This window comes from Mustela lutreola, chromosome 8 (genome assembly GCF_030435805.1).
Source record: "Mustela lutreola isolate mMusLut2 chromosome 8, mMusLut2.pri, whole genome shotgun sequence".
NCBI classification, from domain to species: Eukaryota; Metazoa; Chordata; class Mammalia; order Carnivora; family Mustelidae; genus Mustela; species Mustela lutreola.
In genome coordinates this window covers 135,703,174-135,721,837 of record NC_081297.1, presented here as the reverse complement: position 1 = coordinate 135,721,837, position 18,664 = coordinate 135,703,174, and the positions used below count along the sequence as shown (strand labels likewise).

At 48.1% G+C, this 18,664-nt stretch overlaps 1 protein-coding gene across 1 annotated transcript in view; it reads left to right on the top strand.

Moving 5' to 3' along the window:
- NUAK1 (NUAK family kinase 1) overlaps nucleotides 1-17,419 on the top strand; it is a 73,457-nt gene extending 56,038 nt beyond the window's left edge. The window contains exons 5-7 of the mRNA XM_059186743.1: nucleotides 7,835-7,954; nucleotides 9,883-10,015; nucleotides 12,780-17,419. Of these exons, the coding sequence (XP_059042726.1) occupies nucleotides 7,835-7,954; nucleotides 9,883-10,015; nucleotides 12,780-13,933 (1,407 nt within the window). The 3' untranslated portion in view covers nucleotides 13,934-17,419. The remainder of the gene's footprint in view (nucleotides 1-7,834; nucleotides 7,955-9,882; nucleotides 10,016-12,779) is intronic.
- The last annotated feature ends 1,245 nt before the right edge of the window (nucleotides 17,420-18,664 follow it).

Genomic DNA, 18,664 nt, shown 5'->3' with positions numbered 1-18,664 from the left:
TTTTTTTTTTTAAAATTTTTTATTTTTTATAAACATATATTTTTTATATACATATATTTTTATCCCCAGGTCTGTGAATCACCAGGTTTACACACTTCACAGCACTCACCAAATCACATACCCTCCCCAATGTCCATAATCCCACCCCCTTCTCCCCAACCCCCTCCCCCCGGCAACCCTCAGTTTGTTTTGTGAGATTAAGAGTCACTTATGGTTTGTCTCCCTCCCAATCCCATCTTGTTTCATTTATTCTTCTACCCACTTAAGCCTCCATGTTGCATCACCACTTCCTCATATCAGGGAGATCATATGATAGTTGTCTTTCTCTGCTTGACTTATTTCGCTAAGCATGATACGCTCTAGTTCCATCCACGTTGTTGCAAATGGCAAGATTTCATTTCTTTTGATGGCTGCATAGTATTCCATTGTGTATATATACCACATCTTCTTGATCCATTCATCTGTTGATGGACATCTAGGTTCTTTCCATAGTTTGGCTATTGTGGACATTGCTGCTATAAACATTCGGGTGCATGTGTCCCTTTGGATCACTACATTTGTATCTTTAGGGTAAATACCCAATAGTGCAATTGCTGGGTCATAGGGCAGTTCTATTTTCAACATTTTGAGGAACCTCCATGCTGTTTTCCAGAGTGGCTGCACCAGCTTGCATTCCCACCAACAGTGTAGGAGGGTTCCCCTTTCTCCGCATCCTCGCCAGCATCTGTCATTTCCTGACTTGTTGATTTTAGCCATTCTGACTGGTGTGAGGTGATATCTCATTGTGGTTTTGATTTGTATTTCCCTGATGCCGAGTGATATGGAGCACTTTTTCATGTGTCTGTTGGCCATCTGGATGTCTTCTTTGCAGAAATGTCTGTTCATGTCTTCTGCCCATTTCTTGATTGGATTATTTGTTCTTTGGGTGTTGAGTTTGCTAAGTTCTTTATAGATTCTGGACACTAGTCCTTTATCTGATATGTCGTTTGCAAATATCTTCTCCCATTCTGTCAGTTGTCTTTTGATTTTGTTAACTGTTTCCTTTGCTGTGCAAAAGCTTTTGATCTTGATGAAATCCCAGTAGTTCATTTTTTCCCTTGCTTCCCTTGCCTTTTGCGTTGTTCCTAGGAAGATGTTGCTGCGGCAGAGGTCGAAGAGGTTGCTGCCCGTGTTCTCCTCAAGGATTTTGATGGATTCCTTTCGTACATTGAGGTCCTTCATCCATTTTGAGTCTATTTTTGTGTGTGGTGTAAGGAAATGGTCCAATTTCATTTTTCTGCATGTGGCTGTCCAATTTTCCCAGCACCATTTATTGAAAAGGCTGTCTTTTTTCCATTGGACATTCTTTCCCAGAAATAGACCCTCAACTCTATGGTCAACTAATCTTCGACAAAGCAAGAATTTTTTTTTTAAATGCATTTCAGCTGGTGTTGATTTGCCTTCCGGCTGTATCTGCCTGGCTCTTCCTGACTCAGCATTTTGTTGGGAGCACATTTATAAAGGGCACTGGGGTGGCAAAGGCAGTGGACACATGGCCACACACCAGCCTTCGTGTTTAGGAGAACCCGTGGCATCAGCATCTGGCCCCAGGCCGGGGAGGGGAGAGAAAGCCCACGGGAGATGGGCAGCCAGGTCCCTCTGGGAGCCCCCTCTGCTGCCTCTCTAGCAGCGGTTCCGTCTTCTGTACTCCGGGGGTGGGAGGCCTGTAAAAATGTTACTGGTTTAAACTGGTCACATGTCCTGGTACTTTGGTGTGAGCTGTGTAGCTCATTTCTCCCCTCCTCTGGGCCTGATGTTGATTTGCAAAGAGCACATCTGGCGTTGGAAAGTATTTATCAGGCCAGTGTGAGAGGGTGTGGCTTCTAAAAATATTCACATAGTCTGTTGGCAGAAGGAATGAGAGCAGTGTGCTTCTTTGGGTTGCATTCCGTCCTCCGGAGAAGCCCGCTAAATCCTCAGTGGAGGAAGCCTGTGTCTACTAAAATAGACACCCAGCATAGCATTAATTTGCAATTAATAAAAATGGGCCAGATCCACATCCCACTCTCTGGGAGAATGCCAGCAATTCCCATAGAAGGCTCCTGTGAAAATGTCTTACGATAAGAAGAGGTCTAAGCACTGGGGTCAGCTCGCCTCCTCAAAGAGGGCTGGGAACTGGGTGAGCTCCCAGGGCTCAGCGTAGAGGGAGAGAGGGGAAATGGCCTGTTGCTCTGATGACAATGGAATCGCCACAGCTGCAGACAAAAAAGGAGCTTTGAATGGCCCCGGCTAAGAGGAGCTAGAAATCTCTGAGGCCACACGGGGCAGCTCGGGATATGGCCCCTGGGCTTTGATTATGTGCGTGTGAGAAGTCTGCATTCAGGAACTAATTCACTGATGGATTTGTTTGTTCATCCATCCACTTATGTATGTGTTTGTGTGCACGTGTGTGTCCACGCATACCCGCATTCACTCTTCTTTTTCTTTCTTTTTTTTTTTTTTTTTAAGATTTTATTTATTTATCAGAGAGAGAGAGGGGGAGAGAGCGAGCACAGGCAGACAGAATGGCAGGCAGAGGCAGAGGGAGAAGCAGGCTCCCTGCTGAGCAAGGAGCCCGATGCGGGATTCGATCCCAGGACGCTGGGATCATGACCTGAGCCGAAGGCAGCTGCTTAACCAACTGAGCCACCCAGGCGTCCCCCGCATTCACTCTTCTATTCCTGCACTTGACGCAGTCAGCAAACTGTGTATCTCCTGGGGGCAGGATATACTAGACAAGAGATATTTACTAAGTTCCGACCGTGCATCTGGCCCCATGCTGAATGCTGGCCTTGAACAGTGAGCCAGACGGCCAGGTCCTTCTTGAGCTTGGAATCTCACAGTTGTCCAGCCAGCAGTAACACGTTGCCGGGAGAAGGGTACGGAGGTGAGTGAGGAAGAGAAGGCACTTGCCCTCCAGTGGACTTAGAATTCTAGTTGGGGACACAAGTAGCAAACCAGGAAATATAGAACGTAATCATCTGGTGGTGAAGAGAGTCAGTGCAGAGAGTGGAGGCTGGCAGGTGCTGTTTTAGCTAAGGCGGTGAGAGAAAGCAACTTGTGTAGGACTCACACTCCTCAAACCCAGTGAGCTCTCTCTGGCTTCCTGGCTTATGCACACCTGGGTCCCTGTGCTTGGGATGCTCATCCCACTGCTCTTTGCCTGCCTCCTCCTTTCAGTCTTAGTTTGAATGCCTCTTCTTCCAGGAAGCCTTCCCTGATCCTCCTTTCTTGGCAGGGCCAGAGTGGCCCTGCTCTGTACCTCATAGTGCCCTGGGTCCTGTGTTCTGGAAGCGTTGAGCAGGAAGTGCTGCCTTTGTTAACTATAAATGCACCAAAAAGCCTCTAATGAGGCAGTGGTGATTGAACTTGGTTTTGAAGGCTGGGTAGGAGTTTGACAGAAAGAAATGTGCTGACAGCCTTCTACAGGGAAGCAGCAGCAAGCACAGGAAAGGGGCACAGAGGCTGGAAAAGGAAAGTAACCTTTCTTGAGCCTCTGCTAGAAGCCAGAGTCCTGTGCCAGACCTTGCATGTGCCTTATCTCATTTGGATCTCAAGAATGTCTCTAGCAGTGTGGGTCTGATGATGCCCCATTTTATGGATGGGGAGGTTTTTGCAGCTAATATCAAGAATGGGGCTGACTGCAAACCTAAGGCCTTTCGACTTTAAGGCCTGGGCACCTGATAAATTCTACCCTCTACTGCTACCACCCAGACTTGCCCCAAATCTAAGAGAGCATCACACGTGGGGACGTTTTTGGTCCTTGCTTCAGTTTGCCTTACCTTGTCTGCAGGCAGCTTGCGGACAGCTGTTCCTGGGGAGGTTTCTCCCCGGGGAGGTCTCTCTGAGGGCCGATGGCCAGGCTGCCTGAGTCGTGGATGGCCAGAGTACCCACGAAGGGATGCCTGAGTCGAATGTGTGATGAGTTGTGATGGGTTACTCATTAGGGTCCTCTGAGACCCTGCTTCGTGGAGGTGCCCTCAGTTAAGAGCTTCCCCAGATCGCTTGGGGTGGTTCATTTCCCAGCTGGTGCTGAAGCTACAGGTCCACGGACCTCAGTGGAGCAGGGAAGGATCAATTAACTGCCTGAGTTCAGTGCTGGTAAGAGGCAGGGTTGGGATTTGAACCCAGACCTTCAAACCCTGCATCCTTTATTTCTCCCATCATGCAGTGCTGCCTCTCACTCTGGGCATGCCTATTCCAGAAGTGGGTGATGATAATTCCTCTGGGCTCTGGGGTGGGCACTGGCTCTTAGCGAACCATTGTTAAGCAGACCAACCCACCAGCAGTGTCGTAACGGCTGTCATCTAGAGCCAGCTGGCATGGGAGCCGTTACAAGGGCCCTTCATGCCTGTTCTTCAGTCCCCACACAGCTTTCTGAGGTGGATTCTATGATTATTCCCACCTTGCAGATGAGGAGACCCAGTGGCGTGGCAGGGCCCGCCCATCACCCAGTAGGGCCAACCCGGAGGCTAGCCCCAGGTTCTTCTGATCTGTCTAGTCCGCGGCACTTCCCCTCAGACCCTGCAAATGGCCATCAGTCTGTCACTCACTACCGACCTCATCAGTATTTTCCCCCAGCATTTACCCACCAGCAACCGGATACTTCCTTTTTCACCCGGTGAGCTCACAGCGATTATTCACAGAGATCCGATGTTAAACCCCCTTTAGGTACCACGTAGACGTGGATATTTATCCTTCCGCGTCTGGTTCGCTTCACTTAGCTCTGGTCTCCAAGGTGCTTCTGTGTTGTAGGGAGGCTCATTGTTTGGACCAGTGAATAATGACTTCCTACTTTCTAACTCTGATGTTTATCCAGCAGCGCACACCTCTAGAGCAGCTTGGTAATACCAAAAACCCCAAAAATTAAGGACCTGAGAGTTGGCTTCTCAGATTCCTTTCCAGAGCCCAGGCTGAATGGGATATCAGCCTAGTGTGGGGACATAATTTGGAGCCCATAATGGGCAGGGGTACAGTCCCATCACCAGCAAAAATGTGGAGTCGTTAGCTTTCTCCAGAGGTTACCCATGTGTCAGCAGTGTAAGACTTTCATTCAGTTGTTTTTGCCTTACTATGTTTAAAATCACTGTTTCCCAAATTTCAGCTTTGTTCAAATTTCCCAAATTTCTTTTCTTTCACTCTCTTCCTGGCTTTTGCCTTTTCCCTCAAATCTTCTGTGCTCTTTTACTCAAATGTTTTTATTTAGCTCAGTTCGCTTCTAAAAAGTATATTTATTTGAGAAAGAAGCCTTAAAATAATTACCTGAAATGGAAAAACCAGTGTTGTTTTGAGTATTGCGAGGTTGATAAAGCTACTATTATGGATTTAAGGGCGAGAAGCAAAGATTTCTCGAGCCCCAACTCTGTGCCAGTGACGGTTCTAAGCATTTTACATACTTTTCATCGTTTAATTTTCACTACGACACTGTGGAGGTCAGTCTTCCTCCTCCCACTTTGCAGATGAGAAGCTGAGGCTTTGAGAAGTTTTATAAGCAGTGGCCATTGCTGTGCTTCTGGTCGACGGCGGCTCCCTATGGCGTGAAATCTTAGAGCTGCTGCCCGAGTTTAGGTGGTTCAAGGTTTGAGAACTGTGTGTGTGTGTTGATTAATACTCCTTTTCCGTTGAAGTGCCGAGAACACAGACTAATCTACATTTCTATTAATCTTCTGTCAGCGGCAATGACAGTTTCACTGGGAGAGGCTGATAAACATCAGTTTGTGGGGACTGGATTGGGCCCTAACACAAACACCCTTCTCAGGACGGATGCAGAGAGCAAGGGCGCCCGGACTGGGAGCACTCCGGGGTGATCGTGTGTGTGCAGGGATCCGCACGCTACGGCGGTGGGCACCTTTCACAGGTGCATGTATTTGGAAGCCGTGGACACTGGCGGTGGGAAGGGGAAGTCTCCCCCAACCCCCCACCCCGTACTCTGCTAGGGCCTGGCCTTGGCTGCGCTCACTGAAGACAAAGCCCTGGGGTGTGCTCTGGGGCTGCTGTGGCCTTCCATTCCTTTTCTGATGGACGGGGCACACTTCATAAGCTTCTAACCAACTTCCTGCAAGCGAATCAGAGGCCTTGATAAGAAAGAGGAATTCAGGGCAATTAAATGCAATCTGAGCCCGGAGAACGCGTTTTCTGAAGGCAGTTCTACACCAGCTGCTTTCAATGGCATTCCATTCATTCATTCAGGGGCGACTTTTAGAAAATAGGCTTATTCTGGGGCTGCATTCAGAACAGAGTCTCAGCGCCACTGGGGCTGGGCTGCTCTCTGGGCATGTGAATCGCTCAGCCTATTTATAAGCCTCCAGTGGAAATCCGGTCAGAGAATGGCAGAAGCCTGCAGCGGCTCATCTTGGGAGGCTGGAATGAAGGTTTGGAGGTGCGGCTTTGTGTTGCCACCTGCTAGCCAGATCTCCTGAGACGCTTCCCCACATCTCCCGAAACCCCACTTTCTTGATCTGCCTAAAAAATGGCAGCAAAATAGCCAGAGCATGAAATTTGCCACCCGAACCATGTTTAGCGCTACCGTTCAGTGGCGTGATGTATGCTCGCGTTGTCTGTAAATGGGCTTGGATTCGAAAGGGTGAGTTGCTCAGAGCAGTGCCTGGTAATTGGAAGTTGTTCCGTACGTGGGGACCAAGTTTCTTCTTCTTCTGCATATTCTATTCGTTGTCTTGTGCTTTTCAAAATATTTTGAGTGACAAGTATTTCTTGGGTTGGAGGCAGGTATGAAGTCGTGGATAAAACATAGATGAGGGAAATGTGGAATGTGCCACTGCCTCAGGGGACTCAGAGTCAGATGGACAAGGAGAATTTATTCTTTATATATATGTGCGTGTGTATCTATATGTATGCATATGTATTGATATATGCTCCATATGTGTATATGTACATACATAGCGTGACACGTGTCTGTGTGACATGTATATATGTGATTCTATGTGCTTATGCACCTATGCACTCATGCACACGCTCACACAGGGAAAAGTGCTGCCATAAAGGATAGTGAATAAAACACTTCAAGAATCCAGGAGAGAAGAGAGTGATTGCACAGGTGTGCCTGTCAGAGAAAGAGGGCTAGGCAGAGCGTTCATACAGAATTTGAAGACTTAACAGATTAATATTCATGGTGTCATCTTGAGTGATTGATTCCCCCCTACCCAGCACTAATCCTGTGATCCAGAACAGGAAAGGATCCCGGGTTCCCATTTTCTGGCTAAACTGAGGCTCAGAGTACCTAAGGGACCTGTCCTATGTCACACAGATGGCTAGTGGCAGAGTTTGGGCTGATATCTGGTGACTCAAAAACTAGCACGCTGGGTCTGTTTTACCTAGGGTCATGAAGTTGGCAGAATGGAATTCTTGGTAGAGCGGGGGTGGAGGAGGAGGGGGTCGAATTAGTGGCACTGGCCACAGTTTTCCAGAGTCACTGGGGGTACGATGTGATTTTAGGGGGACTGTTTCCAGATTAATAATTGTGTGTTGTCCTGTGCATTGGAAACGTCAAGCCTGTGATTCTGTGGATGTTTCTCAGAGCAGGTCTAAACCGAAGGTCAGGTCCCTGCAGAGAGCAGTTTGGAGTAACTAAGAGAAGGTGTAGGGTGCAGATCCAGCAGACTCTGTTGTGATGCTAAGGACTGCAGCTGGGAGTCACTGGCCTGGTCCTGTGGGCTGGTTCTTTGATGGAAACTGAGGACCGGAGAAAAAATGGTGACCCAGCTGGCAGACCCACATAGGTGCTCTAGTGCTCAGATGATTCAAGGTAGGTGCCCCCGGAACGCTAACCGGCCTCTCTGGGTCTTTCTTTTCTTTGTAGATTGCTGACTTTGGGCTTTCCAACCTGTACCAGAAGGACAAGTTTTTGCAAACCTTTTGCGGGAGCCCACTCTACGCTTCTCCTGAGATTGTCAATGGGAGGCCTTACCGGGGGCCTGAGGTGAGCAAGTTGCTGGGGTGTATGGGGGTGTGGGCAGGGGAGGAAAGGTAGCATGGATGGCAGGAACTGGATGTAAGAAATACTTCAAACAAACAAAAAAAACAAGCAAGCGAAGAAAGTTTTTCCTCATATGATTATAAAAGCCACAATATAGATATCTGGGAGGAAATTTGAAAAATCTAGAGAATAAAGTTACCTGCAGTCTCCCCTACAAGAGATAACCACTTAATATTTTTGCAACTTCTCTTTTATACTTTTTTCCAGTGTTGATCTCTTACATTTCAAAAAATAATAGCAATCATTATATATACATGTATACATACATGCGTGTGGCCTTTTACTGACTTAAAATTATATTCTGACATATTTTGAATTTGTTATTATTAAAAACATGGTTTTGGAGGATGATATAATCTTGTAATGTATGAATATACATTAGTTTAATCACTTCCGATCGTTTTTAGTTTTTCCCTATTAGAACAAACCAAAGAGCCAAGCAAAAAACCCCCCTAACTTTGCAATGAGTATCTTTTTGCATATATCTTTGACAGCATGTATCTTCAATTAAGGAAATACAGGGTTTTTTTTTTTTTAAAGATTTATTCATTTATTTTAGAGAGAGCGAGCATGAGTGGGAGGGGCAAAGGGAGAGGGAGAGAAAGAATCCCAAGCTGACCCAATGCGGGACGTGACCTCACGACCCATGAGATCATGATTTGAGCCGGAGCCAAGAGGCCCAGCTCAACCGACTGCGAGGTTCCACTAAGGAAATACAGTTTTAATCACACCTTCTAATGCATGAGAAACGCATTTCTTTATATGCCTAAAGCTCTCGGGCCACGGTAAGAGATGTGTATGTGAAAACGCTATTTTGAAAATGGATGAGTTGCAAGTCATTACTCTCTTTGAAAGGATGGTTCTCTTTACAGAGAGAGGCCTCCACTCCTTATCTCCTTTAACTAGCAGCAGCTCGGTAGGTGGAAATGTCTCCCTCCAAATATTTATCTGTTGGACAGTGTTGGAAGGCAGGGCTGGAGGGGGAAGAGAAGGATGCCAACGGGCTCTACCAGTTGCAGTGAAGAGAAAGTCTTTCTAAAATAAGAATGTATGGGAGGAATATCGGATTCAATTTATAAAACTCTAGAAACTTGACACTGTCCATTCATCATAGGTAATGAATGTTTCTTTGATCTTTGATGATCTCTTTCTGGGATTCTAAGCCTGCGGCCTGTGATCTGGCTAGCAAGCATGTTTTATCTGGCCCCGTTAGTCTTTCTAAAAGAAAATGGACAAAGCATTCAATAATTGGAAAATTTCGCATACAAATCTGGTTTCTGACTTCCTGAAAGGATCTGGCAGTGCTGGGTCTACATTACGGTGTGGCAGCCGTTAGTTGAGGGGAGGCTGCTGCCGTCGGGGGGGGTCTGTGCACTCCCACCTTGTACCTCACATTCTCTCTTGCTTTGTTCATCCTGGTTGCAGGCCTGGCTCTTGTCAGCATTTGAGTTGGCAGCCCCTGATCCATTTGAAGAAGGTGCTGGAAGGCCCTGGTGCCTGGGTTTGGAGTGAACAGCCCCGTGTCCCAGTCTGGCACCCACCCTGGAAACACAGAGGGGCTCTGGAGAAATCATTTAGCTCTCATGTGCCTCAGATGGGTCTGTCAAATGAGGCCAAAAATAATCCAGGCCCTCCCTGTTTCATAACATCATCCTGAGGATTTAAGGAGATAATCTTTTTAGCCCTTCTACAGATTGGGACTCCTGGTCTCTGAGATGGGAAGGTCAGGCTCTGCCGCAGCCCACAACTGCACCACATATCAGTTGTCAGGCTTCGGAAGGGGGGAACGCATCTGCCACGCGCTAAATTCAGTTCCTGGGGTCATTAAGGGTGGCTTCTCAGCTCCTGTATGTCCCATCTCTCTGCTCCAGGTGGACAGCTGGGCCCTGGGCGTGTTGCTTTACACTCTCGTTTACGGAACGATGCCCTTCGATGGTTTCGATCACAAAAACCTCATTCGGCAGATCAGCAGCGGAGAGTACCGGGAGCCCACGCAGCCATCAGGTGCGTGCCCTGAGAGGGTCAGTGGTTGAGCGGGAGTGGTTGGCTTACCCTCTGTAGCTCACACTTTTTTGCTTCTGTTTTAACATTTGTAAGGAGTCCCCTGCTTTTCCTCTTCTTTTTTGCTCCAGATTTTTGCCTTCTGGCAATGCTGGCTTGCTAGGCTGCTTTGCCCAAACCTTCCCAAATGGAATTTCTAGAACAAATGTCCTCTACACCAGGCAAGCCGAGAGTCCTGTGTGCTTGCTGGGTGAACCTGGGCGAGTCTTTACCATGTAGATTCAATTTCTCCACTGTAAATTCACATTTTGGAAGAGAGATCACATGAAGTCCTTTCTAGTTCGTGTGGTCATATAAACCACCGTCATTAGACCCAGTGCCATGAGGGGGACAACTGCTTTTTTTCACCACTGTGCCCCAGTTGGGGCATGGCCCACAGGTGCTGTTGGATTATTCATTATTTATTGCTTTAACAACTCGATCCCCCTCCTCCCCCACCTCCCTGGGTCAATTTGGTGGTTTAGACAACAGCTAGGTACCCTAGCTCTCCGTTCCCTGGGTTGGCTAGAACTCTTCTAGCCTTGCTTGGGTTGCTTCTACAGTGGCATCCAGATGGCGGCTGGGCTGGGTCTGACTGGGTGACAGTTGCTCAGTGCTCCTCCCCATGGGCTCCCTCTCCACGAGCTGCCTCTTCAGGCCCCTCTTTCCAGGAGGCATCCTTGACTTATTTCATGGTGGCCCAGGGTTCTAAGATGGAGGAAGAAGAAGCTTCCGGGCCTTCTGTGCTGGACAGGCAGATAACGTCACTTCTACCCCGTTCTGTGGGTCAAAGCAACCAAGATTATAAGCTCCATCTCTTGCTAGGAGAGTGTGCTGTGTGGCTGAAAAGTGTGTCTACCTGCCTGTCTTTGGAAAGTACTTAACACAGACCTTCCTATATAGACACACAGCACGCACGCGTGTGCACACACACACACACACACACACACACAGCCAATTTCTCACTCTTTGCAGTAGTTACATTCCATAAAGTTGCTATGGGCACAGAATGAGTGAATACCGAGGCCACATGGTTCCTAGAGCAAATACAGGGCCCGCGCTCTGGTCACAGTATATTGGTGTCGACTGATCAGTACATAGCCTTGTTTTACATATATTTCTGTCCAGAGACACCTCATTTAAAATATCCTGTGGACTCCTTCACATCAGACTCTCAGCCAGCAGTGCGATGGCTCGTACCTGAACGAAACCCATCTGACACATGTGTTTTCTCCGTAAGGTCCCTCATCACAGCCTTCTCGAACTCGGGAACCAGAGCTAGCGCTTTGGGCCACTTTAAAGGACAAACAAAAAGGACAAAAATGTGAAAAACATGGACAATGCAGGCTGTGAAAATTACACCTGTTTGCAGTATGAGAGTGGAAACAAGAAGGCAAGGAGGCGTCGTCTCCTTTGACCTTCGCGGGGAGCATACGTGCATGCTGGGGGTGACTCGGATTTTTTGCCACTTTGCAAATGGACATAAATGACAGGGAGAGTGCCTACACATTGATTTGGGGGTATAAATACATTTTAGTGAGCGGGAGAATTTATAATACAGAATTCTATGAATAATGAATACATACGCATATAGATAGGTAGGCAATTAGGTGTGTGTGTGTGTATATATATATATATATATATATTTTTTTTTTTTTTTTTTTTTTTGAGACATTTCAGGTGACTCACCTGGTACCAACACAGCTCCTGGCACATTGCAGGAATCTAGAAAATATTTACTAAACGACTAAAGGAGCATCCTGTTACTTTTCAGGGGCCCAGCTCACCCGTGGTCGCATTGCCTGACCCCTGCCAGCTACTCATTAGCCCACATAAGTGGCTGAGGGGGAGGCGGCGCCTTCCCAGGATATAATTCACCTCCCGTTGGGGGAGCACAGTTTGATCTTAAAAGTCAATTTATAAGCTGTGAGAGTCAGTTGGTTCCTGTGGCCTCCTCAACATCCCTTCGGGGCTTTCCCCTAGTTGTCTGGCAGCAAAAACGTGCCCATGGAATGTCTCAGCCAGGCTGTAAGCAGATAGCGGGTCTAGATGAGCTGTGTGAGCTGATGGCTCGGTAGGCTGCGGAGTATGTCAGAGAGGGAGAGGAGGTGAGCTCACTGGGCGTGGGTTTCAGGACTTGGCCAAGGCTCAGGGTCAGGCCAGCCTTGAGGATGGCCCCTCGCACTGCCCACATGTGCCATCCTTCTCGTTCTGCCTCTTTGACAAAGAGCTTCGCTCTCACCGTCTCAGCCCTAGATGTCCTTTTCATGCCGACACACTTTCCCCATGACCTGGAGCACTGCGTGTTTATATGAGACCACCTCACAGGCCTATAGAAAAGCCAAGGTCATCTCCCCCTGTTTTCCCTTTTGGTAAAATAATATCCACTGAAGAAATGGTGGGGCCCTCCTTGGGGTCGGGTCTGGAATCTGCTCCAGTTACCTAGCCTTCCCCATTTAATGAAGATCTGAGTTGACGGAGAGCTCGGTAGTTCTAGGACATTCCTTTGCATGGAGAAACATGCCAGAGGGTGACCATGCCCTAGCCTGTGGTTCCATGTCCTGATGATGCTTTCTGGGGACAGTCTGGAAGACTTTGGCTCCTGCTCCCTGGGGTGGTAGGACCAGGTCTCCCACTTGCTTGAGCACGTCACCCCACGCCAGCAGCGTCAGCCCCATCAAGGCCAAAGGCTTGCGTGATGTATCATTCTCTTTCTCTTGTGCTACAGATGCCCGAGGCCTTATTCGGTGGATGCTGATGGTGAACCCCGATCGCCGGGCCACCATCGAGGACATCGCCAACCACTGGTGGGTGAACTGGGGCTACAAGAGCAGCGTCTGTGACTGCGATGCGCTCCCCAACTCCGAGTCGCCGCTCTTGGCTCGCATCATCGACTGGCACCACCGTTCCACAGGGCTGCAGGCCGAGGCCGAGGCCAAGATCAAGGGCCTGGCCAAGCCCGGGGCCTCCGAGGTCATGCTGGAACGGCAGCGGTCCCTGAAAAAGTCCAAGAAAGAGAACGATTTTGCCCAGTCTGGCCAGGACTCGGTGCCCGAGAGCCCATCCAAGCTGAGTTCCAAGAGGCCCAAAGGGATCCTGAAGAAACGGAGCAACAGCGAACACCGCTCCCATAGCACCGGCTTCATAGAGGGTGTCGTGGGCCCTGCCTTACCCTCTGCTTTCAAGATGGAGCCCGACTTGGGCCGGACCGCTGTGCCCCTCCCAAGCTCCCCCGAGGCGGAGGGGCCGGGCAAGCTCAGCCCCAAGCAGTCGTCCACGATGCCCAAGAAGGGCATCTTGAAGAAGACCCAGCAGAGAGAGTCAGGTTACTACTCATCGCCAGAGCGCAGTGAGTCTTCGGAGCTGTTGGACGGGAACGATGGGCTGGGCAGTGGCCTGCCTTCCCCCAGTCCCCCGGACCCTGCCAGGGGGACGTCCCATGGCCTCTCCTGCCGCAGGAAGGGCATCTTGAAACACAGCAGCAAGTACTCAGCAGGGACCACGGACCCGGCCCTCGTCAGCCCTGAAATGCCCACACTGGAATCCTTGCTGGAGCCCGGCGTCCCCGCCGAGGGCCTCTCCCGGAGCTACAGCCGGCCCTCCAGCGTCATCAGTGACGACAGCGTCCTGTCCAGCGACTCCTTTGACTTGCTCGATTTGCAGGAGAATCGCCCTGCCCGCCAGCGTATCCGTAGCTGCGTCTCTGCTGAGAACTTCCTCCAGATCCAGGACTTTGAGGGGCTCCAGAACCGGCCCCGACCCCAGTACCTGAAGCGGTACCGGAACCGACTGGGAGACAGCAGCTTCTCCCTCCTCATGGACATGGACGATGTGACTCAGGTCTACAAGAAAGCTCTGGAGATCTGCAGCAAGCTTAACTAGCTCCCCAGGGTGTGGGGCTGGGTGGTGGGTGGGTTTGGGGGAGCCGTGGGAGCGATGACTTGTGCTAGTGAGCTGGTTACCTCTTTGCTGGCCGTGACAATAGACTGAAGAAGGATCGGTGCCGTCTTGGTTGGCCCAGTTTGCAGCCTTGAGCCAGCACCTGAAAGGGAGAAGTGGGCTGTCTGCCAGTCCTGCCCACTGCCAGTCAGATTTTAGGTCCTAATTGGCATTTACTTTGTGGCACTTCCTAGAGGACCAGCTGTCCAGGCGAGGTGGTATTGGCCAGCACTAAGAGGGAGGGGGGGAGGAAGCATATGGGAGAGGGAACATACACCTAAAAGTTGTCCAAATACTCCTGGAGGAAAGGCAAGAGAGACTGGGGCCATCTGCCTGGGGTGAGCTCAGACCTTGCTTCTTCCCTCCTCACGTGAACAGGCTTGGTCTGACTGCATGGGGTAGACAAGTAGATTTCAGCCACCTGAACCTGAATCGGTGATTGATTGGTAGTGGCTGCTGGGTGTGCTGGTGCCAGTACCCTAGGCACATGGGAAGGAGTGCTGTGATTGAATAGCAAAGGCTGCCTTGGGAATGGGAAGGGGAGCAGTAACATCCATGCCATGTGGTTGCCATCCCTGACATGGCTAAGCCCTGAAAGTGTTGGGTTGAGGCATCCTGTGGGATCTATGCTTGTCTTTCATGCCTCTAGTGGGTCCTTTGTTAATTTGCTACTCTACCTGGAATGAAAGACAGGGCCTTGGGCAGGGAGAGAATGCTCTGAACACCGCTAAGGTTTAAGAGTCAGCCCGTGGTGATTTTTGGGCTTCTTGCTGTTTCCCACTTCTTTCCCAATGTCTGCCTTGCTCTTTAGCACAACCTCCCAAGGGTGGTCAGGGAGAAGGAGGAGGATGTCAGAGATCAAAACTCTGGTGTGTAACAGAACTTGGGACCCTCTGAGGTCTTTGGGCAGATGAATGAAAATTGGTCCACACCAGCAAGAGGGCAATTTGTCGATTTCTTTAACATCTCATTATTAACTGGAATGCTGCCTCTTGGATTCTCACCTGCATGAATTGGATGTGACGCTGTCCACAGTCTCCAAAGGAATAACTGGCTCAACGATTTACCCTGTTTACTACTAGCAAATGGTTTTCCCATCCACCAAGTGTAGCATCCGCAGAGGCGGGCGAGTTTGCTTCTAGGGAGTTAGTGTGTAGGTGGGATATTTGGATGAGGAAAAGAAAGGTAGGTATAAGGTGCTCCCCCTGTATCTAGGGATTCTGTCATGGGTTTGAAGTCCTAGACTTTGGGGGAAAAGAAAGTTCCACCCATTCAAATAAATAAGGTGTTGAAAGAGCAGAGTGGGTTGGGGGGAAGCATATAGAAGAGGGAACATGTCCCAAGAAGCCATCCAGATGGTTCTGGAGGAGGCAGAAAAGAGGTATAGCAAGACTCTTATCATAAAAAGTAATATAACTAGGTATTTAACATCTAGACACCCAGATTACAGGTGATAAGATGTCAGTCCCACAATGGGACATCTTCAGATACTGGGTTTGGAAGTAATGTCTCATGGGGGAATTTGAGATGACTTCAGATCCTACTGGCTATGCAAATGGAAAGGCTTGTTTCAAGATGGTCAGCCTCTACTAGCCACAAAGGCATACAAGGAGGACTAGTCTTGAGGGGTATTTTTGGGAAAACCAACAGATGTAGTTTATAGGGAGAATGCAAAAGAATTCACCGTAAGGCACTGAGAACATTCTTTGGAGTAAAACTGCCCTAAGAAGATGGCTCCATTTCTCCCCTTGCCACCAGCTCTGGTGGTGTGGCTTGTGCATGCCTTCAGGTCCACCTGGGTGGTGTGTTATGGGAAGCTTCTCTGGTGTCTTTCATTCAATTATACCTCCTTCCTGATCTCCAGTATAGGTTCAAAGGGAAAAAAAAAAATCTGTAGATAGCCAATTGTGTGTGTGGGAAGTGTGGGTGCATGGAGGGCATCCTGCAGCCTCCAAGCTTCCCATTCCTTGTCTCATTTGTGTAATCTGTTCTGGACAGCCTGTATGGCCACACTGCTGGTCCCGCATGCATGGCAGCTGGCCTCGTTGGTTGCTGTCAATATGCCTAAGGTTTAACACCTATCTACTTGGTGAGACATTTTTTTCCTTTTGCCAAGTGATTGTGTCCGTTTAGTATTTTCCATCCTTCTACAATGACACTATTAAGGAAAATCATTCTACTTCTCCCCTTTCCCCCGAAACCCCTCCCCCCACATGCATGTTCTCTTTTGTCCATCAACCCAGATCGTGGATTGTGACAAAGACCGTCCTCCACTCAGAGGCAAAGGGTCTGAGTTGAGTCCTGGTGTGCTGCTAACTAGCTGGTGGCTTGAGACACCTGCAGTGTTTGGGCGGCTAAGTTTTCCCTTTAATGAGGACTGGAGGGGTGGGGTAGCCCATCTCTCAGGCCCCCTGCCTGCTTGTGACATTCTGCTAACACCTTTTGATTCTACATGCTGTGTTGACTCTGTCCTTTCAAGGAAAAACCTGGAATAGAAAAACCCTGACACGCAGCTCCCTGCTTCCTGATTAAGTCCTATCATCCCTACCGGCCAATCCCCGAACAAGGAAGTCCTGCATGATTCATTTCCATGGAATTACAAGTGAGAGACACTTTTATGACCTGGTGGACCAAGCGGGAGATTCCATGTCAGCTCTCCTGGTCCTTTCCTGGCCTCTTTTGGCCTTGCCATGTCTTAGTTTACACATTTGCCAAAGGAGTAGAATTATACTTCTTTTTACAGGTAAATTTTAAGGCATGATCAGTTTTCAGGAAGTGCTTCAAGACCCTAGGCGAAATGAAAATGCTAAGTGCTCCCTAACTTTCCATCCCTGTTATAAGGTGCTGCTTCTTCGGATGATGGGGAGCACTTTTCAGGGGGAAATTCAGGGGAGTGTCGCCCTGGCCTGCTGTCTTGAGTACAAATGTGAATGATCAACTGACTGCTTTTTGCCAAACTGGAAATGTTCTGTAGGGATTTACTGGCATGGTATCATTCCTAGAAGAAAAAAAAAAGAGAGAGAGAGAGAGAGAGAGAGAGAGAAACTTGACTGCACATTTTTTTTTTTTTTAAAAATCCGTGTTGTGACTTTTATTTAATTTCTATTTTTTTTTGTTTTGGTAATAAAAAGTTGACTTTTTTTATTTGAATTTGTCTTTTTTTATTTATTGGTCTGAAAGGCATTTCAAAGGTATTATAATAATATATTGGTGTAATTTAATTGGTGCAACATGCTTTATGGCTCCAGTCAAAATTGGTTTTTGTTCATTTGATTGGTTTGAGCCCAGAACAGCCTACAGGGGGAAAAATGCTGGATAACAACCCAAAGTGTTTGTATTTTCATTGGAAATTGACTTTTGTTTTTCTTTTTTTTTTGTTTGTTTGTTTCCATTTTTATTTTTAAATTAAATAAATTGCAATGAACTGAACCGAACTGGGACCTTGTTTCTTTATTTAGTTGATTTCCTCTTACTTAATCAAGTAAGTGACAGAACGCGTTTATGTAGCAGAAACCCACCCAAGCTAGTTTATACACAAAGGGGGAATTTATTTGAAGTTTTTGGAAAAAGAAATGCAGCTAGCGGTGCAGCTGGAACCAGAACTGGAGAAGGCAGAGCCGAGGGAACTACAGGCCCTTTTTTCTGCTCCTCTTCGCACACTGGCTTTCCTCTCTTCCTCCTCTTGTAGCCTAGCTTTCTCCCTGATTTTATGACCCAGTTTGGTTTACCCCACAGCTTCCAAATTTACACGTTCTCTGGTTCCAAAAGAGACGATGGAATGGGTTCCTTCAAACTGGACTAGAGACAGCATGGAAGGTTAATACCCAGTCATGCTCTCTCCTCCTGGCTCAGCTCCCTCTGCCTGGCCTTTCTTCAGCAACCCCCTCTGTTCTCAGGGTGGCCAGACTGCTAATCTGATTGCTCAGGGTCCAAGATCAATGGGCCGTATTTCCCAGTGGGAAAAGCCACTACTCTGTCACTGACAAAAATGACATCTGGAGTCCCATTTTGCCATTATTCCTTGCACGAACAGACCCTCTAGGAAGCTCTTACAGGAATGAATAATAGGGTAAGACTGGATCCCAGTCACAATAGCAAATGACATCAAACCCTATTGTAGTATCAGAGTCATGCTCTATGCTGAATAGCAGTGTTTGGGGATCCGTGCAAGAAGTCTGACTTTGCAAAGAAATTGCAACTTAAACCCCTTATCTGGTCTACTGGGAGAACATCTGATACATCTTGTCACATTTAGCTGGTAAAACTACAGGGCATCCAGTTAAGCAATAGATGATTTTTTTAGTGTAAGTATGTTCCATGCAATATTTGGGTCATGCTTATACTAAAAAAAAAAAAAAAAAAAAAAAAATTATTTATCTGAAATTCAGGTTTAACTGGGCTTCCTGTATTTTATCTGGCAAGCCAATCTGATGGAGCTAATTTGGCTAAAATGGCCTCATACCTGATAAGGTGGAGGGCTGGGGAATGGATGTTTCTGAGGCGGCCCTGCCGAATTAGGACCTCTCTCCGTGCCTCTGCAGCTGAGCTGCCATGGGAGGATTCTCAATTCCAACTTGGACTTAATGATTGCTAATGAGGCAAACTGCTTTGTGTCTCTGTGCCTCTGTTTTCTCGTCTGTCTGACGGGTACATGAATTGCTACCTTTATTGTAA